A 16,482-nucleotide genomic window follows, 5' to 3' on the forward strand; every position below is an offset into this window, starting at 1 on the left:
TGGAACACCTCGGGGTGCCCCAGGCTCACCCCTCTCTCGCTCGGCAGGCTTGGTCCTGGAAGGAGAACGTCCTGGAATCTGGGACCTCTGGGCGCTACACGGTGGAGACGGTGAGCACGGACGAGGGGGTCATCTCCACACTGACCATCAGCAACATCGTCCGGGCTGATTTCCAAACCATCTACAACTGCACTGCCTGGAACAGCTTCGGCTCCGACACGGAGATCATCCGGCTCAAGGAGCAAGGTGGGCACTGCTGGGGAGCTGCTGGGGGCTGGTGAGCAGCAGGAATTAGCACCTGGCCGGGCTGTGAGAGTGGGGAGAGGTTGTGAGAGGCAGGAGGTGCTCAGGAGAGCTCTTGGGGTGCCAAAGAGAAAATTAGGCAGGGTGGTGAAAAGGCTGTAGCTGTGCTAGCTGTAGGATTGCATCCTTAGGACACATGATCTTGGCAAAGGGGCAGGAGCGGGGAAAAGCCCTGTGAAGTCTGCTTGAGAAGGTATTCCTGATTTTAGTTGTCCTGCTAAAGCTAGAGGGCACGGGCTGATCCTGCACCCCTTACTCCCTGTCCCACAGTACAGGGTGATGTCACTGCCCCAGGCTGGAGGATCATTTATGGCCTTGGAGAATCCATAGTGGCTGCTCCCAGCAGATCCCAACTGCTCCATGGTGATGGGACTGAGGGGGAGGAAGGCACCTGGGCAGGTGGCAACCCTCCATCCCAGCCACCAGACACAGTGCCAGCACGTTTTACAGGGCTGGACTCGCACACCCATCAATCCCCAGGGGATGGCCAGGGAAATTCCTCTCAGGGCTCTCCATAGCAAGGGAGGGAGACAGCTTGTGTGAGGAATGCTCAGCTCCTGGAGCAACTCCAGTTCTCCTCTATTTTATTAAATGCCAGGGCAGGCAGGTGGATTGTTCTCATTAAGCCATGATTTATAGGCAAGGCTGGCGTCCAGATTAAATCAGAGCTAAATGAACCCCTTAAAATTAGCCTTGGGCTTCTTCCAATGCAAACAGAGCCAGTGGTTTTTCCAGGTCGGCTGCCAGTCAGCGGGAGTGCTCGGCGGCCAGCCTGGGTCCCGGCGGAGGGTGGCCAGGCAGCCGAGCTCAGATCCAGGCCAGGCCACACCAGGGGACAGCCCTGCCCGGCCAGGGGGACACCACAGGGTGGCAGAGGCCATCCCCTTCATGGGGACAGCCCTGGAGCAGAGGGCTGAGCGCTCAGGAAGGCTGCGGTGGGCGCGTGGGCTGTGCAAGGCTGTGGACACTTGCTTTATTTTCAAACAGGTACGGAAATGAAATCAGGAGCTGGTATTCAAGCAGGTATGGAAATCATGAGCTGACGGTGAATGTGAATTGTCCCCAGCCATTACCACACCTGAGGGCCTGGCGTCCTCCTCCTGGCCCGGCAGCTTTCCATAGGGCAGGCAGGGCAGGAAGGGGAGTAGGGAAGCTGCAGGGCAGTGAGTGGGGCAGGGCTGGGAAGCTGGAGCTGTCTGGTCTCCCCTGTGCCACTGACCCACTCTGGAAACCAGCACTTTCTGTGCCCCAGCTCTCCAGCCACTGGGAGGGGGAGGCTGTTACTCAGCCATACTTAAAATGTTGAGGAAGTCCCATAAAGTGCTACTTTGGGACAAAAAAAGGGGGAAAAGTACATGCTTCCAGGGTTCTTTGCAGATATCATCTTGTTTCAGCATTGTGGGAGAGTGCTGGCCAGTGTCCATTGGCACCAGAGCAGGTTTGGATGGACCTTGGGGCAGATGCTGTGGGATGTGCTGCCCCTGTGGATCCTCATCCTGTGCCCCAGAGCAGGATTCCTGGGGGAGACAGCAATCTACTCCTCCTCAGGTCGCCCATACCTACAGGAGAGTTTACCATCCCCACCATTCCTGCCACTGCCCCTTTGCAGTTACCTTAATCCCATCCCAGGAGAGCCCTGGAAGCTTTCCCCATCCCATTCCCTGCATGATTCTCCATCATCTTCATCCTCATCACCACCTGCTTCGCTCTGAGCTCTGCATTGCCAATCCTACTGCCGCAAAGCTGAAAGCCAGCCAGCCCTCCCAGGGCCTTCAGTCTCCTGTCTCTCCATCTCTGCACTCCATAATCCCCTGGGAAGGCCAAAAAAATCCCATGAGGAACTACTACTGTTGGCAGGAGCAGAGGGCCTCAGAAAATCCTGGTTTCTCCTTGCTGTGGCTCAGCTGCTGTGTTGGAGGATGCTGATTTTAGGGTGAGCTCCTCGGGGCAGCTGGACCCAGCTGCAGCACCTGCTCCCTGAGCTTCAGCTCGAGGCTGCAGGGCACTGAGGGGATTTGCCTTTTCACCACCTGGGCACTCTCACTGCCACTTGAGTCATGTCACCAGTGGCCCAGCTTGAGTGACATGTGACACATCAAGGGACCAGCAGGCCCAGGCAGGAAATCCATGAGCAAGCCAGAAAGTGAGAAACATCAGCTCTTTTTTGATCAAGTCTGAGCAGATCTTAAACTCAATCAGCACCACATTTTATCACCCTGCAGCTCCCAAATTAGGGCTCAGGACCCAGGAGCCCCACAGCCATGGCTTAAGGGTACCATGAAGTGGCTTTAGAACTCCCCTGTCCCACCTGAGATTAGGTAGCAAGGAAGACACCCTTTGCTGACTCCACAGTGGGTGTTGGTGAAATGACAGCTGCCCCAGTCCCACCAGTGAGGTGTGTGCCCTTTAGGAAGGATGGAAGGCACAGGTGGGATCTGTGGTCTCAGCTCCAGGATGAAATTCATGCCCAACCCCAGCTCCACAGCAGTGGGCAATGGAAAATGATTCCTGTATCACCCAGTCAGGTGATACTCTCTGGGCTTTGCTTCCCAGCTGTGTCACCCCCTGTGTCCCCAGGGCCCAGCAGCATTCATGTCCCCCATCTGCACAGACCTCTGAGGAGAACCACCACTCTGCATCCATTTTTCCATAAACTCATCCCATCCATTTCCCAGGCAAGGGCTCCAAGGAGGAATCACCTTCCAAGGAGGTATCCAGGAAAGTTGTGAGGAAACACTCACCCGGCTTGTCTGGTCATCTTGGACAGAGTTATCCCTCTTTAGGTTCACAAGATCCTACAAGATGCTTAGTAAGAGAAGGAATGAGGCCCTAGAGATACCTGCAGCTTTAGGGCAAAGGGTCTTTGGGATGTAGTTTATCATCCCAGCCAAGGATGGCGATTTGTGGTACCCAAAGTTGTGATTTCCTGCAGTGGGAGTGCTGACCCAACACTCACTGTAAAGTCAGAGCCTGGAGGAACCAGAGGGACAGAGCAGGGAGATAAGAAGGCTTTGGGTCTCCAGCTCTGACCGTCTCACCATAAATGTGATTTCCCATCCCACCCTCCCTGTACCTCACAAGCTGCTGCCAGGGCCGGCATGAATAAATCAGCTTTGCTGGCCAAGCCACAGCCCAAAATCCCTGCCAGGAACTTGGTGACAGAGTTCTTGTAGGCAGAAGGATGTGAGGATGCATCCCCTGCTCTGCCTCCCACAGACTCACCCCGCAGTGCTCAGCCTCAGCATGCGCCATCCCTCCTGTCCCAGTCTTTGCAGCACCCTCAGGAATTTGGGAATGATGACAGTTAATAAGCTATGGGAGAGGGCATGAAATTGGGATATAAAACAGGCAGGGGCTGTGAGTGATGACTGGGGTTAAGTCGTCCATCAGCCTGCTCAGATGGCATTTCTCTTTCTTAATAATGTTAACACACAGTCTTCTTTTGCACTTCATCCTTTGGAGATGCTCATTCATTAACCCGCAGGGCACTAACGAGAGCAGTAGTTAACCTGTTCCTCTGCCTCCCCCCTCCTCTCCTCCCAGGGTAAACTGAGGCACAGACCAAGCAGGGTTGTACAAACTGCAGTGTCCCACTGGCAGCCCGTGCCGACATCACCGTGCAGGGACGGGGAAGCAGGGAAGGAGGCCCCAAAACCCTCCCCAGGCTCATCACTGAGCCTGTTGCCAGTAGCCAGGGGTGGGTCCTGGGGGAAAAGCCCCCTCTGTGACCTTCCTTGCGCTTCATGCTTCCTCTCCTTCCTCTTGCAGAGTCGGTGCCAATGGCAGTGATCATCGGCGTGGCCGTGGGGGCTGGCGTGGCGTTCCTGGTGCTGATGGCCACCATCGTCGCCTTCTGCTGCGCTCGCTCCCAGAGGAGTAAGTGTCACCTCTGGCCACCCTGCATCCTTTTGGAGGGGCTGGGGGGAGAACTCTGGGGAGAGGGTGGATCGAGTGGGCCAAGGAGAAACCAGAGCCTGCATTTACTGATATGACTGAATCCATTGAAATTACCGAATTTACTTCTCAGCACAAGCTGCTGCTCATGTTGGTCTACCAAGTGTTTCCTGCAAATGGCAGCCCGGTGGGAAAAGGGAAGGGTTTATGGAAAAACATGCCAGGGTAACTGCTGATCCCTGCTAGCAGCACAGGCAGCTCAGGAGGTGTGCAGGGGACCTCTTAATCCCTCCCTTGGAGAAATCCTGATGTCCAAGAGGGAGAAACATCCTCACTGTGCCACATCAGTGCTTAAAAACCCTCCACAGTTCTGCTTCTGCTTTAATTCCAATTTTCCTGACATGCATACTCCTAGCAGGAATGACAGCCAGCAGAGGGGTTTTTCATGGGACTTAGGCATTTTGGAGTCTGGCTGCAGTGGGAATACAAGTTAAAGTGACATTAGAGACGCAGGTAGAGGAGGAGGAGGAGGGGGAAACAGTGTGGCATCGTCTGGCCTCATTAAAAAGACTCCAGGAAATTAAAGGAGGATCCTTGGCTCCATGAAAAGGCACCAAACCAGGAGGGAGAAGAGTGTGATTGTCTAGAGCATTGCAAGCCTCTGGGGAGAGGAGGAGATCCTTGGCGCTGCTCCCGGCTCGCGAGACGCGTGGTACGAATTCCAGGATGCCAAACTCTCCACGTGTGTGCCAGAAAACCCAGTTGTGCTTTTATTTTTCCCCCCTTGATGGTTGACAAAGCCATCAAAGACACCAGGCTGCTCCTGGATTCAGTACAGGCACACAGCCCCCCACAGCAGAGATGTGTTTAATTTTCAGCGTGATAATGATGCCTCTCCCTGTTTTATCTCTTTTTTTTTGAACTCTCACAGCCTCCATTAGCAAGAATTAACAAATTAAACGGGGAAAGTGATTAATCTTGCTTTTTGGGGAAGGATTGCTGGGAGACAGGACCCAAGACCAGGCCAGTTTGATGTCCTGGAGGTCATTTCGGCAGCGATGGACAGTCCAAGCACCTGAAGGAAGCAGGGCCAAGCCGTGTTCCCATGTCCACGGGCTCTGCTTTCCCCATGCCACATCCTTCAGAGCAGCGGGGAGCATGTGGTTCATTATTTCCCTCTCATTTGATGGAACCAGATGGTGCAGGGCTCTTTACAGGACACACGATTTCACAGGAATGCCATGACAACAGATCCCAGACATGGTGAAAACGCCAGGATTTAGTCCCTCACAAGCTGGAGGCGTGCAGGAATAGGCTGCTCTTCAAGGGCAAAGCCTAGAGGGGACAAGGCCATCCCAGCCAAATGCCTTGTGTGATTTGTCCCAGTGGTAAATGAGGAAGAAGAAACATTTTCCTTACCAGGGCTGGGAAGATATGTTCCGGAAAGAGGGCGCTGGAGACACGGTGGCAGGGCTTGAAGTTCCCTTCCTCCGCTGTGCTTCCAGTGCTGTCCCTCTCAGAAAAGGCTTTTGGGACTCCAATACACCACAAGCTGCTGGCTCTGGGCATCTTCCCTGCTCTGCTGCTCCTCTGGCAGTGTGATTCCCTGGGGGAGAGGTTGGCAGCATCCTCAGGCCAGGCAGGGGTTCCTGTGCTTCCTAAAAGGCTTCTTCACCACTTCACTTTAGGATCAGAATAAGCAAGAAATCAGCAAACACCCCTGCTCTGGTCTCCCCTCCCCAAAACCTAAAGGGAAGGGCAGAGCTGGACCCAGCTGCTGACAGCAGCAGATCCAGGGTGCAGGTGGGATTCCCCAGCCCAAGATCCATTCATGGGGTGTTGGTGGCTCTGACATGGCTCAGTTTCTCTTCCTATGGCACCAAAAGCCACTGGAAGCTACAAAAACAGTCTCTCCTGGGGTTTGGGGGGGAACTGGGAGGATCAGCAGCTGAACCTGTGACAATCAGGGTGCAGAACCCTGCAGGGAAGGAATTGGAAGAGCCACGTTTTACCCCAGTTTTGAGGGCTTTTACCCCAGTTTTGAGGTGGTGATGCCAACTGGATGCTGTGGCCACTGTCTCCGGTGGCAGGAGGGTAGGAACAGCAGGCTGAAAGGTGAGGAAAGGAATTCCATCACTGTTAGTGGTGTGTGACGAGCAAAGGTATTACAGAGATCAGCTCAGGAATGATGGAACTGACAGAGCACTTGGATATCAGGAGGACTCATTTCCTGCAGGATGACTACAGATTCCTCTCCCAAGACAAATACTGGAGCGTTGTGGCATCATTTACAACAACAACCTGGTGCAGACCCAGCAGTAATTCTGGAGCAGGAATCTCCTGACCCAGCCACTGACCACAGCTTACATCCTTGGGGGAGGCAATTCCTGACCATGTTTTGGAAAAATGCAGCAAAAAAGAAAAAGAGGAAAAAAAAGACCAGGTGCAGACACACCGAGCCCGGAGGCTCTGGAAAACAAAAAAATTACTTTACTGCACATCTGTTGTTGTATCTTCAGTGACTTAACAGCCAAGAGTTATTTAAGGGGGAGCACTCCTGGGAGAGAAGCTGCAAGACAGTGATTAGCTTCTCCCTGTGATTAAAGACGGAGGCTCCAGCACCAGGAACGTGGTCCCAGCAGGAAAACATTAAAAAATAAAAAAAAAAACTGTAGTAAGTTCCCAGTGAAAGCCTTTGCCTTGTGCCCTGAGACTTGGAGAGGTCTGGGGGCTGCGGGTATGGAAGACAGGGAATGCTGGGAGAGATGAATTCAAGGATGGAGCTTCCAGCTGGTCTCAGTTACATCATTCAGTTTGGTTTAGAGATAAAACTCCCGGGGGGTCCAGCCTTTTCTGGACTGATCTCCGCAATCCTGGCTTGGCAGGGCACTGCTGGATCCGTCAGCTGGAGGTAGATCTGACAAACCAGCGGCTCAAGGCAGTTTTTGGGTCCGGGAGGGCTGGCACAGCCATTCTGGGAGGTGAGAGCCAGGTCCGTGGCTGGGGCTTCAAAGCTACTGAGGTCTCGCTGCTCCGATTTGCCTCCATCTCTGCTTTTCATCTCGGCTTTGCGCTGCCGTTCTGCTCCCGCTGCTCCGCGTCTGTGGTTTAATTCGGCTAAAATGACTTGTTCAAAGCACGCCTGACACCTTCAGGGAAGGCAGGGAGTCTCTCCAGGAATGTTTCTCTCTTCTCTCCCTGTCATCTCCAGGCTGCTCGCAGATGACAAAACCATCCCTGGCTAGGTCTGTGCTCATTGCTCGACCTTTCCCATGTGTGTCTGCACCCCAGACTGGGGGAGGCTTTTCTCGGGGTTCCCAACGCCTGGACAGAGCTGGTCCATCCCTCAGGAGCAGAATTTCCTACAGAGCAGCAGTCTGGACAATGATCCCACTCCCTGTGTGAGCAGTTCTGCTGCACCCAGCCCCTGATAACAGCACCCGGAGTGTGGCAGAGGCCAGCCGAGCTCCCAAAGGAATTTGGGTCTGAGCTGCCCATGCCTTAAGGCAACACAAATATCCCTCCTCCAGTTCTCCAGTGGGCTTGCTGAGCCCGGGTTATTTTCCCTGGTGCTGCCAGGCATCCTCAGTCGGGTCCCTGCAGAAGCTCCACCACTGCCTTGGACTAACCCCGTTCTCCATCTCTCTTTCCACAGATCTCAAGGGTGTGGTTTCCGCCAAGAACGATATCCGTGTGGAGATCGTGCACAAGGAGCCAGCCTCGGGCAGGGAGGCGGAGGAGCACCCGAGCATCAAGCAGCTGATGGTAAGCAATTCCTTCCCCTCCCTGAGAGATTGCTCCGGGCAAAAGTCTGATGGTAACGAGCCCAGGCACGTGTCGTTCAGCCCCGTAATAATCACTCGAGGCAAAGATGCTCTTCCAAACATCCTGCTCTCGAGATCCACATCTTCCTGCCGCAAAAACTCCTCGAGTGAAACTTGGGTAATGAGGACGGAGGGCTGGGAGGGGTTTGTCGCACTGGCCCCAGCTGCCCGCCGGGCTAATTGCAAAGCAAATTTGCCACCTCAACCCTGGAAAGCTGCGGAGGGCACGGAGACACACCACTGGTGAGCACGAGGTGACAAAGAGCTCATTAGCCAGCGAGGCTGCGCCCGGAGAGTTGTGTGCGCAGAAGCGAGGAGTGTGCGCAGCGCTGGATGCACAGCCGGAATGCCAGGGGTGTGGAGCAACTCTGCACCTGGGTCTGTAACAGCCGGGAGGTGCCACCTTCCCAAGGCCGTGCCTTCACCCCAGGGGACCGACAGACACGGGCAGGGCAGGAGGTGGATGGCTGGGATCCCAGGAAACTCAGTGTGATCCCATGGACTGCTGCATCCCCACCACCAGCACCGCTGGTCACTGATCTATGTCTCAGCCCCTTTGCTTTCCCTTGCTGGTGAGAAATAGAAGCTGAAAAATGGCAAAGAAAGGCAAATAGCTGTAAAAAAATGAGAGAAAAGAGCATATGAGAAAGGGAGAAGGGATTGAAGAAGCTAGTTGCTGCTTTCTAGGCTGCTGGGTGGTTTTTTTCCTCCTCTAACTCTCCTTTTTATGGGCAACACTTGTATGTCCTGCCTGCAAAAGCTGTTCCATGAATGCCTGGTGGGAAGGCAAGACTGAGCATCGTAGAGTGGGCGGAATTGCTTACTGGAATTGTCAGGATTTCCAGAGCATTTAGACAGCCAGGGAGCCTCCAAACAATGAGGCAGGAGGCGGTGGAGATCTGGCAACTTATCCCAGCACCACTGAGGGTTCTGTGCAAGACCCTTCGTTCCCAGGAGGGCTTTGCCCTGAGAAATCTGCAAGTCCACAGTGGGATTTGGAAGGGTGGAAGGACAGAGGAAGCTGGGACTCGGTTTGGAGCAATCTGCTGGGATGAAGGGGAATAAGAAGTTTCCCCTCCATGGGACTCTGTACATCATCTGTGTGGTCAGCAGTGCCGAGCCCAGATCTGGCTCCCACAGGGGCATCTGGGATCATCCCAAATCCCACTGCCAGCACTGCCAGCTCCACTGGGAGCACACACAAAGTCTCAGCAGAAGAGAACATTTACCACTGTGAGTAAATGAGGAAGAGAATGGTCATGGGAAGTCAGGCACAGGATCTTGGAAGCCATCCTGGGGACTTTCTTAGGTTATTTGCCAGAGCCAGAGGGTCTGGAATTTCATAGGATTTCACATCAGCATGTGCTGTGCCAGGAACATTGCAATGAGGATTCTGGCAGGGTGGAAATGGTGCAGAAAAAAAATGACAACACTATTTGAGAGCTGGGGAAAAAATGCTTTGCAAGGAGAGGTTATGGAGCTCCTGGGTTTATCAGCCAGACTGGTGAGAGGTGCTTTGGTCATGACTCAAAGGGGCTGTGTAAGTGCAAGCAGGGAAGGCAAAAATGAGCACTTTCAGATACGACACAACAGAGACTCACAGCCTGGCTGGACTGGAAGACGGTGATCCTTCCTCTCTCCTGGCAAAATCCAGGCATTTTTCCTGAAGATACAGCAGTTGGAAATTACATCGTTGGATCAGTACCATTCAGGAGCTGGAAGAGATTGTCCATTATCTCTGACCCTGATGCTGGGAGGGTTTGGCACTGGCTGGGACATCCTTCCTGCAGGGAGAAGGCGTCAAAGCCCCTTCTCCTGCCTGGACTGGACCCTCCCCACCCTCATCTGCCCTCAGCAAGCATGTTCCCAGGAAATGCTCCCCAGTTTCTTCTCTCCTCAGAGTCCACAGAGATCCCTGCTCTCCCTCAGCCACCTCCCTGCTGTGTCTAACAGCAGGTGTGGACATCCTTCTCGGGCCATCAGACACCCAGCCTTGGATTCCAATCAGATTCCTGATAAAAGGTTCCAACATTGTCAATGAAATTATGGACCAAGTGAAAAACTTCCTCTTGTTGATGAGCAGCAACGAAACCTCTCCAGCAGAAGGAGGAGGTGCCCAGCACCTCCCTATCCTCACCCCAAGATTTTGCAGCTCTCCCTCCTCCCAGTGCCAGCATTATTCCATCTCCTTCCCCATTTGCCTTCTCTGAGCATCCTGTGAGATCTCCCTCCTTCGAGATGATCTCGTCGTCCTCACCAGTGTTCATCTCACCTTGCAGTTTAATAGCACCTGTGACTGTCACTGCCATGCCAGGCTCGGGGTCATTAATGTGGATGTTAACGAGGAGCAGCCACGCTGGCAAACAGCTCCTCTCTGCCCTCCACCCTAACCCCATCCCGGCCTCTCGGCCGAGCCCCTGAATCCAGCACAGCCTGACCTGCTCCTGCGGAATTTCAGGATTCTCAGCACTGTGGATTGCCTTTGTTCCTCAGTTTCCCACCGTGTCCTGCTCTGCCGGAGCGTTCCCGGCTGCAGAGTGCCAGCATGGCTCTCCTTTCCCCCAAACTCTGTTTTGTCATTCTCCAGCCATCTGTGACCTCGGCAGCTCACCGTGCTTTTCACAAGTAATTATTCATGCATCTATAAATTCATTAACACCTTAGGATACGCGTCACGCTGGCTGATTTGCATATGTTCACATTGCCTCAGCGCCGCTCCCACCCCCTGCTCCGAGAGCTGTTCTGCCAGGCAGTGCCTACGGGCAGGGAAAAGGCTGCCAGCTCTTGTGGCTGGAGGCAAAAGAGCCTGGTAAAGGGTCTGATCCTGGGGAAAATAAACCACAGCAGCCGCATTCTCCCTCCTTCGGGATGCATTGCATGGGCACGGAGGCTCCGTTGAGCTCAGGCTGTGAGGGGAGAGATGAAGAGCATCATCGTCAGCTCCATCATCATGACCAACATTGTCAGCTCCAGCACAGCCTCCTCCCTTGCTGTGGCTGGGTTTATTCCTGGCTGATTGGAACCTGTGCCTCCCCAACTCTGAAACAGGGCTGATATTCCCAAAGGAGCCATCCCCACTGCCATGGGAAACCAGAGACAATCCCCAAGTGACAGGCAGGCAGGGGCATCCCAGAGATCTCCATCTCATGATCCTTCCTTCCATCAGAGGGGATCCAGCATGGCCAGGCAGATCCAAGTATCATCTTTGGTTCATAGTTGGAGTGGAACAGTCGAAATAATCAATCCAGTTATAGGTTTATCTTTTCCTGTCTCCTTAAACTTACCCCTCTACTCCAAGGGCTGTTCCCAGCTTGTTCACAGCCTTCACAGGTGATCAGCACCAGACACCTTTTCCAGACAGGCGCCCAGCTCAGATCCCTGTGGAAGAGGAAAAATCAAAGAAGCAGAATTTCCATTCCTGCAGCCCAGTGGACACAGCATGCCTTTCTCTGCCTTCTCCATGGGCTGGGACATGTTCCACGTGCCCAGTGGAATCCAATAACCCTGGGAAGCACCAGCAACCCCGAGCTGGCACAGCCAGGTCTGAATTGGAGCCAGGCTGTGGGTCAACGACATCCAGCCTCAGCCGGGACGCCCAGGGAACATCCCTACCACACAACCGACCTCCTCCAGCAGCACCAGCCCATCCAAAATCTGCATTCTGGGGAGAGGTGGGACAAGGTGCTGCAGCTTCTCCTGGGGTGGTGTGGGCAGCCACACTCACACCAATGGCAGCTCACATCAGTGGGCAGCCGAGGCCAGAGCCGGTGTTTGAAGGTGATAAAGCTTCATGCAGCTGGGAATTCCCAGAGGGGTTCTTTATTCATGGGCTTGTTCCCTGCCTGGGAGCAGAGGAAGTCGCTCTTCGAGAATCGCCATCAACATCCCTCACCCTGGGAACGTCTGGCCCAACGAGTGCTGCCGAGTGGCATCCAATTACCCAACCAGCCGGAAATATTGTAATTAAACCTGGAGCGAGGTGGGGGGAGGCACCTCGAACCCACCAGGTCTGGAAGATACTCAGGCACCTGGAGCAGCATTTTAAAAAACATATTGTGCCCACTAATGAAAGCCAAGAATTTAATATCCTGTCGGATTCTCCATCTCAGAGGCTTTATCTGGTGGCGTGAAATGCAGGAGAGCTCTGCATTTCCAGAGCAGAGCGGGAGGCATGGCACTGCCTGCTGCTCCCATCCGGTGTTTCCCTGCCCTGAATGACCCTGGGAAGGCACTTGGCTCTGCAGGGATGCTCCCCTGGGTGGTGGGAACTGCACAACAAAACTCAGGTGATGTGTCAGGATCTCTCGGGGGTCCCTGCCTTCTGCAGTGGGGGAAACCGAGGCAGTGGCAGCCAGGGATGCAGGGATGCAGTTTGTCATGTCCCTCAGCCATGCTGATCCAGGAGGGACTGGCAAGGTTTGGGTTAGACAGGATTTACATCCCACCTGCGATGCCCCACTATTCTGGGGATGGTGAAAGTTGCCAGTGCCTGGCAGTACCAAGCAGGATTAAATCCTGGCATGACATTCCCAGGATCAGAATGGCCCTGGCAGGAGGGTGACAGTGGGCACGTGGCTCCAGCAGGCAGGTGTATCACCAGCCATCTGCACGGCAATGCTGCAGCCGAAGCCTGGAGCATATTGGTGCTGTCACCCGGCTGGAGAAAGCCATGGCTCTGGAAAAAAGCCCAGGCATGGCACTGGGACATCCTGTGCCAGGGCATTTGGATATCTCTGGTCTCTTTTTCCGTTTATTTCCCTCTCCCCCTTCATAATCCTCATTAATATTGGTGATGGGGTGAACTTGAGTTAACTTCCATCCCTTCCCGGTGTTTGCTCAGTGATGACAAAGCGGAAATCGCGCTGACGAGGATCCCACCGCCCGCTAATTAATGGTGTAAGACTTTAATAAAGGTGACGTTAATGACCAGCTGTAATGGGGGAACTGGAGATTCAGGATGTGATGGCGCTTTATGCATCCCCCGTGGGGATTCCCTGCAGTCCCCAAATCCACGGGGTGCAGAATTCAGAGTGTCCTGCAGCCCCAGGTACAGGCAGGATCCCCACGGGGCTCAAGGAACATCCCAGTGCCTTGATCATTCCCACCATCACTGCAAGAGGCAACATAAAACAGCTTAAAACACCTCACCAACCCCGACATTAATTCCAGGGAGGTTTGGCCACAGTGGGATTGTCCCCTTGCTTCCCATCTCCCTTCTCACCTGTCCATCTCTGGGTCTGGCCCGTCCCACCTGGGTCATCCACGCCAAAAAAAAAGCCAGATCTAAGGAGGATCGGTGATTTTTCCTTTTCTTTCTGAGCTAGGACCTGTTAAACCCTTTCGATAACGTTAATACCCCCAGTCTCTCCTTTGCAGAGATGCTTCAGAGGATCGAGGGGGTCGCTGGGGCTGGCAGAGCAGAAAAATAAAAAACCCTCCACATCCCATTTTAGCTGCGCTCATTTAATCCTCGGCGACACTTGTATTTATCCTGGTAAATCAATGGCTGATACAGGCTTTCTTTTCCCTAGGAAAACTCAGGTACTTTAATTTATTGCCTTTAACAGCCACATCAAAGGCTTTCGGGAGATGAACAGCAAGTGCCGCGGGGTGAATTTCCACAGCCGCTTACTATCCTGAAGAGGAGAGAATTTGGGCAATAAAAGGGGATTTTGGGGCTGATGTGGGGCTGTGATCCCAGAGAAGCCAGGCTGGAGGCGTCCGGTGAATACGGGAGAAGCTAAAAAAAGACAACTGAGAAATTGGTTTATAATTATTCTGCTTCCTGCACAGCCCCGCGTGATGAAGGAAGGGTAATTAAAGCCGTGGTGTAATTAATGTGCACCTTGCCCCTCCTCCCCGCCTCCCCCCGATCACGGTCAGCCTTCAAAGGAAAACTAATGAGGCACCAAGTTTAGCTGAGGAGGAAAGGATGAAAAGAAGGAAAAAAAAATTTAAAAAGGAGATTTTGGGGGTGTTGCTTTGGGCAGGTGGGTGCAGCCCCAACCCTCACCACGAAAAATAATTCGTTTTCTGCATCAGCCCGGCCTTTTCTGTCCTAAACAGGAGAAAACAATCTGTACCCCAGGGAATCGCGTGGCTTTTGGGTGTCTACCCGGCTCCGCTGCCCTCGGGCACCGCTGGGGCATCCCTGGGCAAGTCCTTGAATCCAGCTGGTGCCTGACAACTTCCCGTGCCGTGGGGCTGCTGATGGATGTGGGGCTCTCCCCACATGGCCTGGGGGCGATGGGGACAGCAGGGGGACAGCCGCAGCCTGGGACGCTGACCCCATCTGCATCCTTTCCTAGATGGACCGGGGGGAGTTCCAGCAGGATTCGGTGCTGAAGCAGCTCGAGGTGCTCAAGGAGGAGGAGAAGGAGTTTCAAAACCTGAAGGTGAGCAGGATCCTGGGGTCCACCTCCACCCCCAACCCCACAGAGATGGGGTCAGACCCCCCCATTCACTCCTGGCAGGGGGGCTGCACCCCTTCCCGTGCCCAACACCAGTCAGAAACAGCTCATCCCTCACCCAGCATTGCTGCTGCCAGGCTGGCTGTCCTTGGGCCATGTCCTCAGTGGTGGCCCATCCCAGAGGGCTGTCACTGAGCAGGGAAACATGCTCTGCTACCCAGGCACTGTTTCCTGGCCCCAGCAGCTTTTGGGGGGTAACCTGAAGGTGTGTTACCAGGACAGTGGGGTGCAAGGGGCATTTGTGTCCCGATCTGAAGGGGGCTGAACAGAGTGGCACACATTGGTGGCACAAGAGGACATTGCTAGAGGGTTTGGTGGTTGAGGTTGTCCTCCAAAGGGGGCTATGAAAATGGGGAAGGGTCTGGAGGGGCCATATGAGGAGCATTTGAGGGGCCTTGGCTTGTTCAGCCTCGAGGTGACTGAGGAGAGACTCACTGGGGTCTGCAGCTTCTTCCTGAGGGACAGCACCAATCTCTGCTCTCTGTGACAGGGACAGGACCTAGGGAATGGCTGGAGCTGTGCCAGGAGAGGGTCAGGCTGGAGATCAGGAAAAGGATCTTACCCCAGAGGGTGCTGGCACTGCCCAGGCTCCCCAGGGAATGGGCACAGCCTGAGGCTGCCAGAGGTGCAGGAGCATTTGGACAAGTGGGGTTGTTGGGGTGTCTGTGCAGGGCCAGGAGCTGGGCTGGGTGATCCTTGTGGGTCGCTTCCAACTCAGAACATTCCATGATTCTGCTAAGTCTCACATGTCCTGGGTGGATGGGCAGGGTGGGCACCCTAAACGCCACAGGGAGGCCACCACCAACCTGCCCCCCTCCTCCCACCCCACAGGACCCCACCAACGGCTACTACAGCGTGAACACCTTCAAGGAGCACCACTCCACCCCCACCATCTCGCTGTCGGGCTGCCCGGCTGACCTGCGCCCGGCCGGCAAGCAGCGTGTGCCCACGGGCATGTCCTTCACCAACATCTACAGCACCCTGAGCGGGCAGAGCCGCCTCTACGACTACAGCCAGCGCTTCGTGCTGGGCATGGGCAGCAGCTCCATCGAGCTGTGCGAGCGCGAGTTCCAGCGCGGCTCCATGAGCGACAGCAGCTCCTTCCTCGACACCCAGTGCGACAGCAGCATCAGCAGCAGCGGCAAGCAGGACGGCTACGTGCAGTTCGACAAGGCCAGCAAGGCCTCCGCATCCTCCTCCCACCATTCCCAGTCGTCTTCCCAAAACTCAGACCCCAGCCGGCCCCTGCAGAGGCGGATGCAGACGCACGTTTGAGCCCACCGGGAACGCTCGGGACTCTCCGTGGGCGCCGTGGCTCCGCGCTCGGACAGTCGCGCCCGCCGGCAGCGGCGGTGGGAAGAGGCCGGATCCAGCCCCCCAGAGCGGGGCTGCGGGGCGGGGGGCCGGCCGAGCATCCCCCCTCCCCGGTACATGCTAAGCACAACCCTGAGGACGCGCTGAGCCCCGGGGAGCTGTCCCCTCCGCGGGGCTGGGGACGGCCCTGGCCCCACCGCGCACCCCCGCGCCCCACAGCCACTCGCCTCCGCTTCCTGCTGCCCTCTCCCACCCGGCTCCTTCCCTTCCTTCGTGGTGTTCGGTGTCCATACTTATAGAGTCCGTTTCGGGGGGGTTGGGGGGGTCCCGCCATGTGGGACAGGAGGGGGGGGACATCGGTGGGACAGGGACCCCCCGGGAAGGGCCTCTCCACGCTGTATCGCGGCGCCGCGGTCAATACAAGAGGTGTTTCTCGTGGCACGCCTGGGCTGATGGCCACCCCGCGGGGACATCGGCTTCCCTGACACTCTGCCCCGGCACAGACCTGGCCTGGAGCCTGGGTGTGCCGTGGGGCAGAAATGGCCGTTGGTGGAGGGAAACTGAGGCACGGGGCAGCTGGGACCCCACAACCCCAGCGTGGGAGCCAGGAGATGGGGCGTCACAACAGGTAAGGGGATGTGGGGACACAAGAGCATTGGGACAGGCCACCCTCCCTG

At 55.3% G+C, this 16,482-nt stretch overlaps 1 protein-coding gene across 3 annotated transcripts in view; it reads left to right on the forward strand.

The window, feature by feature from the left end:
* Positions 1-16,246, forward strand: part of KIRREL3 (kirre like nephrin family adhesion molecule 3) — a 344,735-nt gene extending 328,489 nt beyond the window's left edge. For 2 of the 3 annotated variants that reach the window (XM_085081763.1, XM_085081765.1), the window contains 6 exons: positions 48-246; positions 1,291-1,326; positions 4,072-4,179; positions 7,853-7,962; positions 14,330-14,416; positions 15,323-16,246. In XM_085081763.1, coding sequence (XP_084937889.1) covers positions 48-246; positions 1,291-1,326; positions 4,072-4,179; positions 7,853-7,962; positions 14,330-14,416; positions 15,323-15,766 — 984 coding nt within the window. In that variant the 3' untranslated portion in view covers positions 15,767-16,246. The remainder of the gene's footprint in view (positions 1-47; positions 247-1,290; positions 1,327-4,071; positions 4,180-7,852; positions 7,963-14,329; positions 14,417-15,322) is intronic. The other variant, XM_085081764.1, reaches the window with a different exon arrangement.
* The last annotated feature ends 236 nt before the right edge of the window (positions 16,247-16,482 follow it).

This window comes from Lichenostomus cassidix, chromosome 24 (genome assembly GCF_008360975.1).
Source record: "Lichenostomus cassidix isolate B80296 chromosome 24, HeHo_3.0, whole genome shotgun sequence".
Taxonomy (NCBI): Eukaryota; Metazoa; Chordata; class Aves; order Passeriformes; family Meliphagidae; genus Lichenostomus; species Lichenostomus cassidix.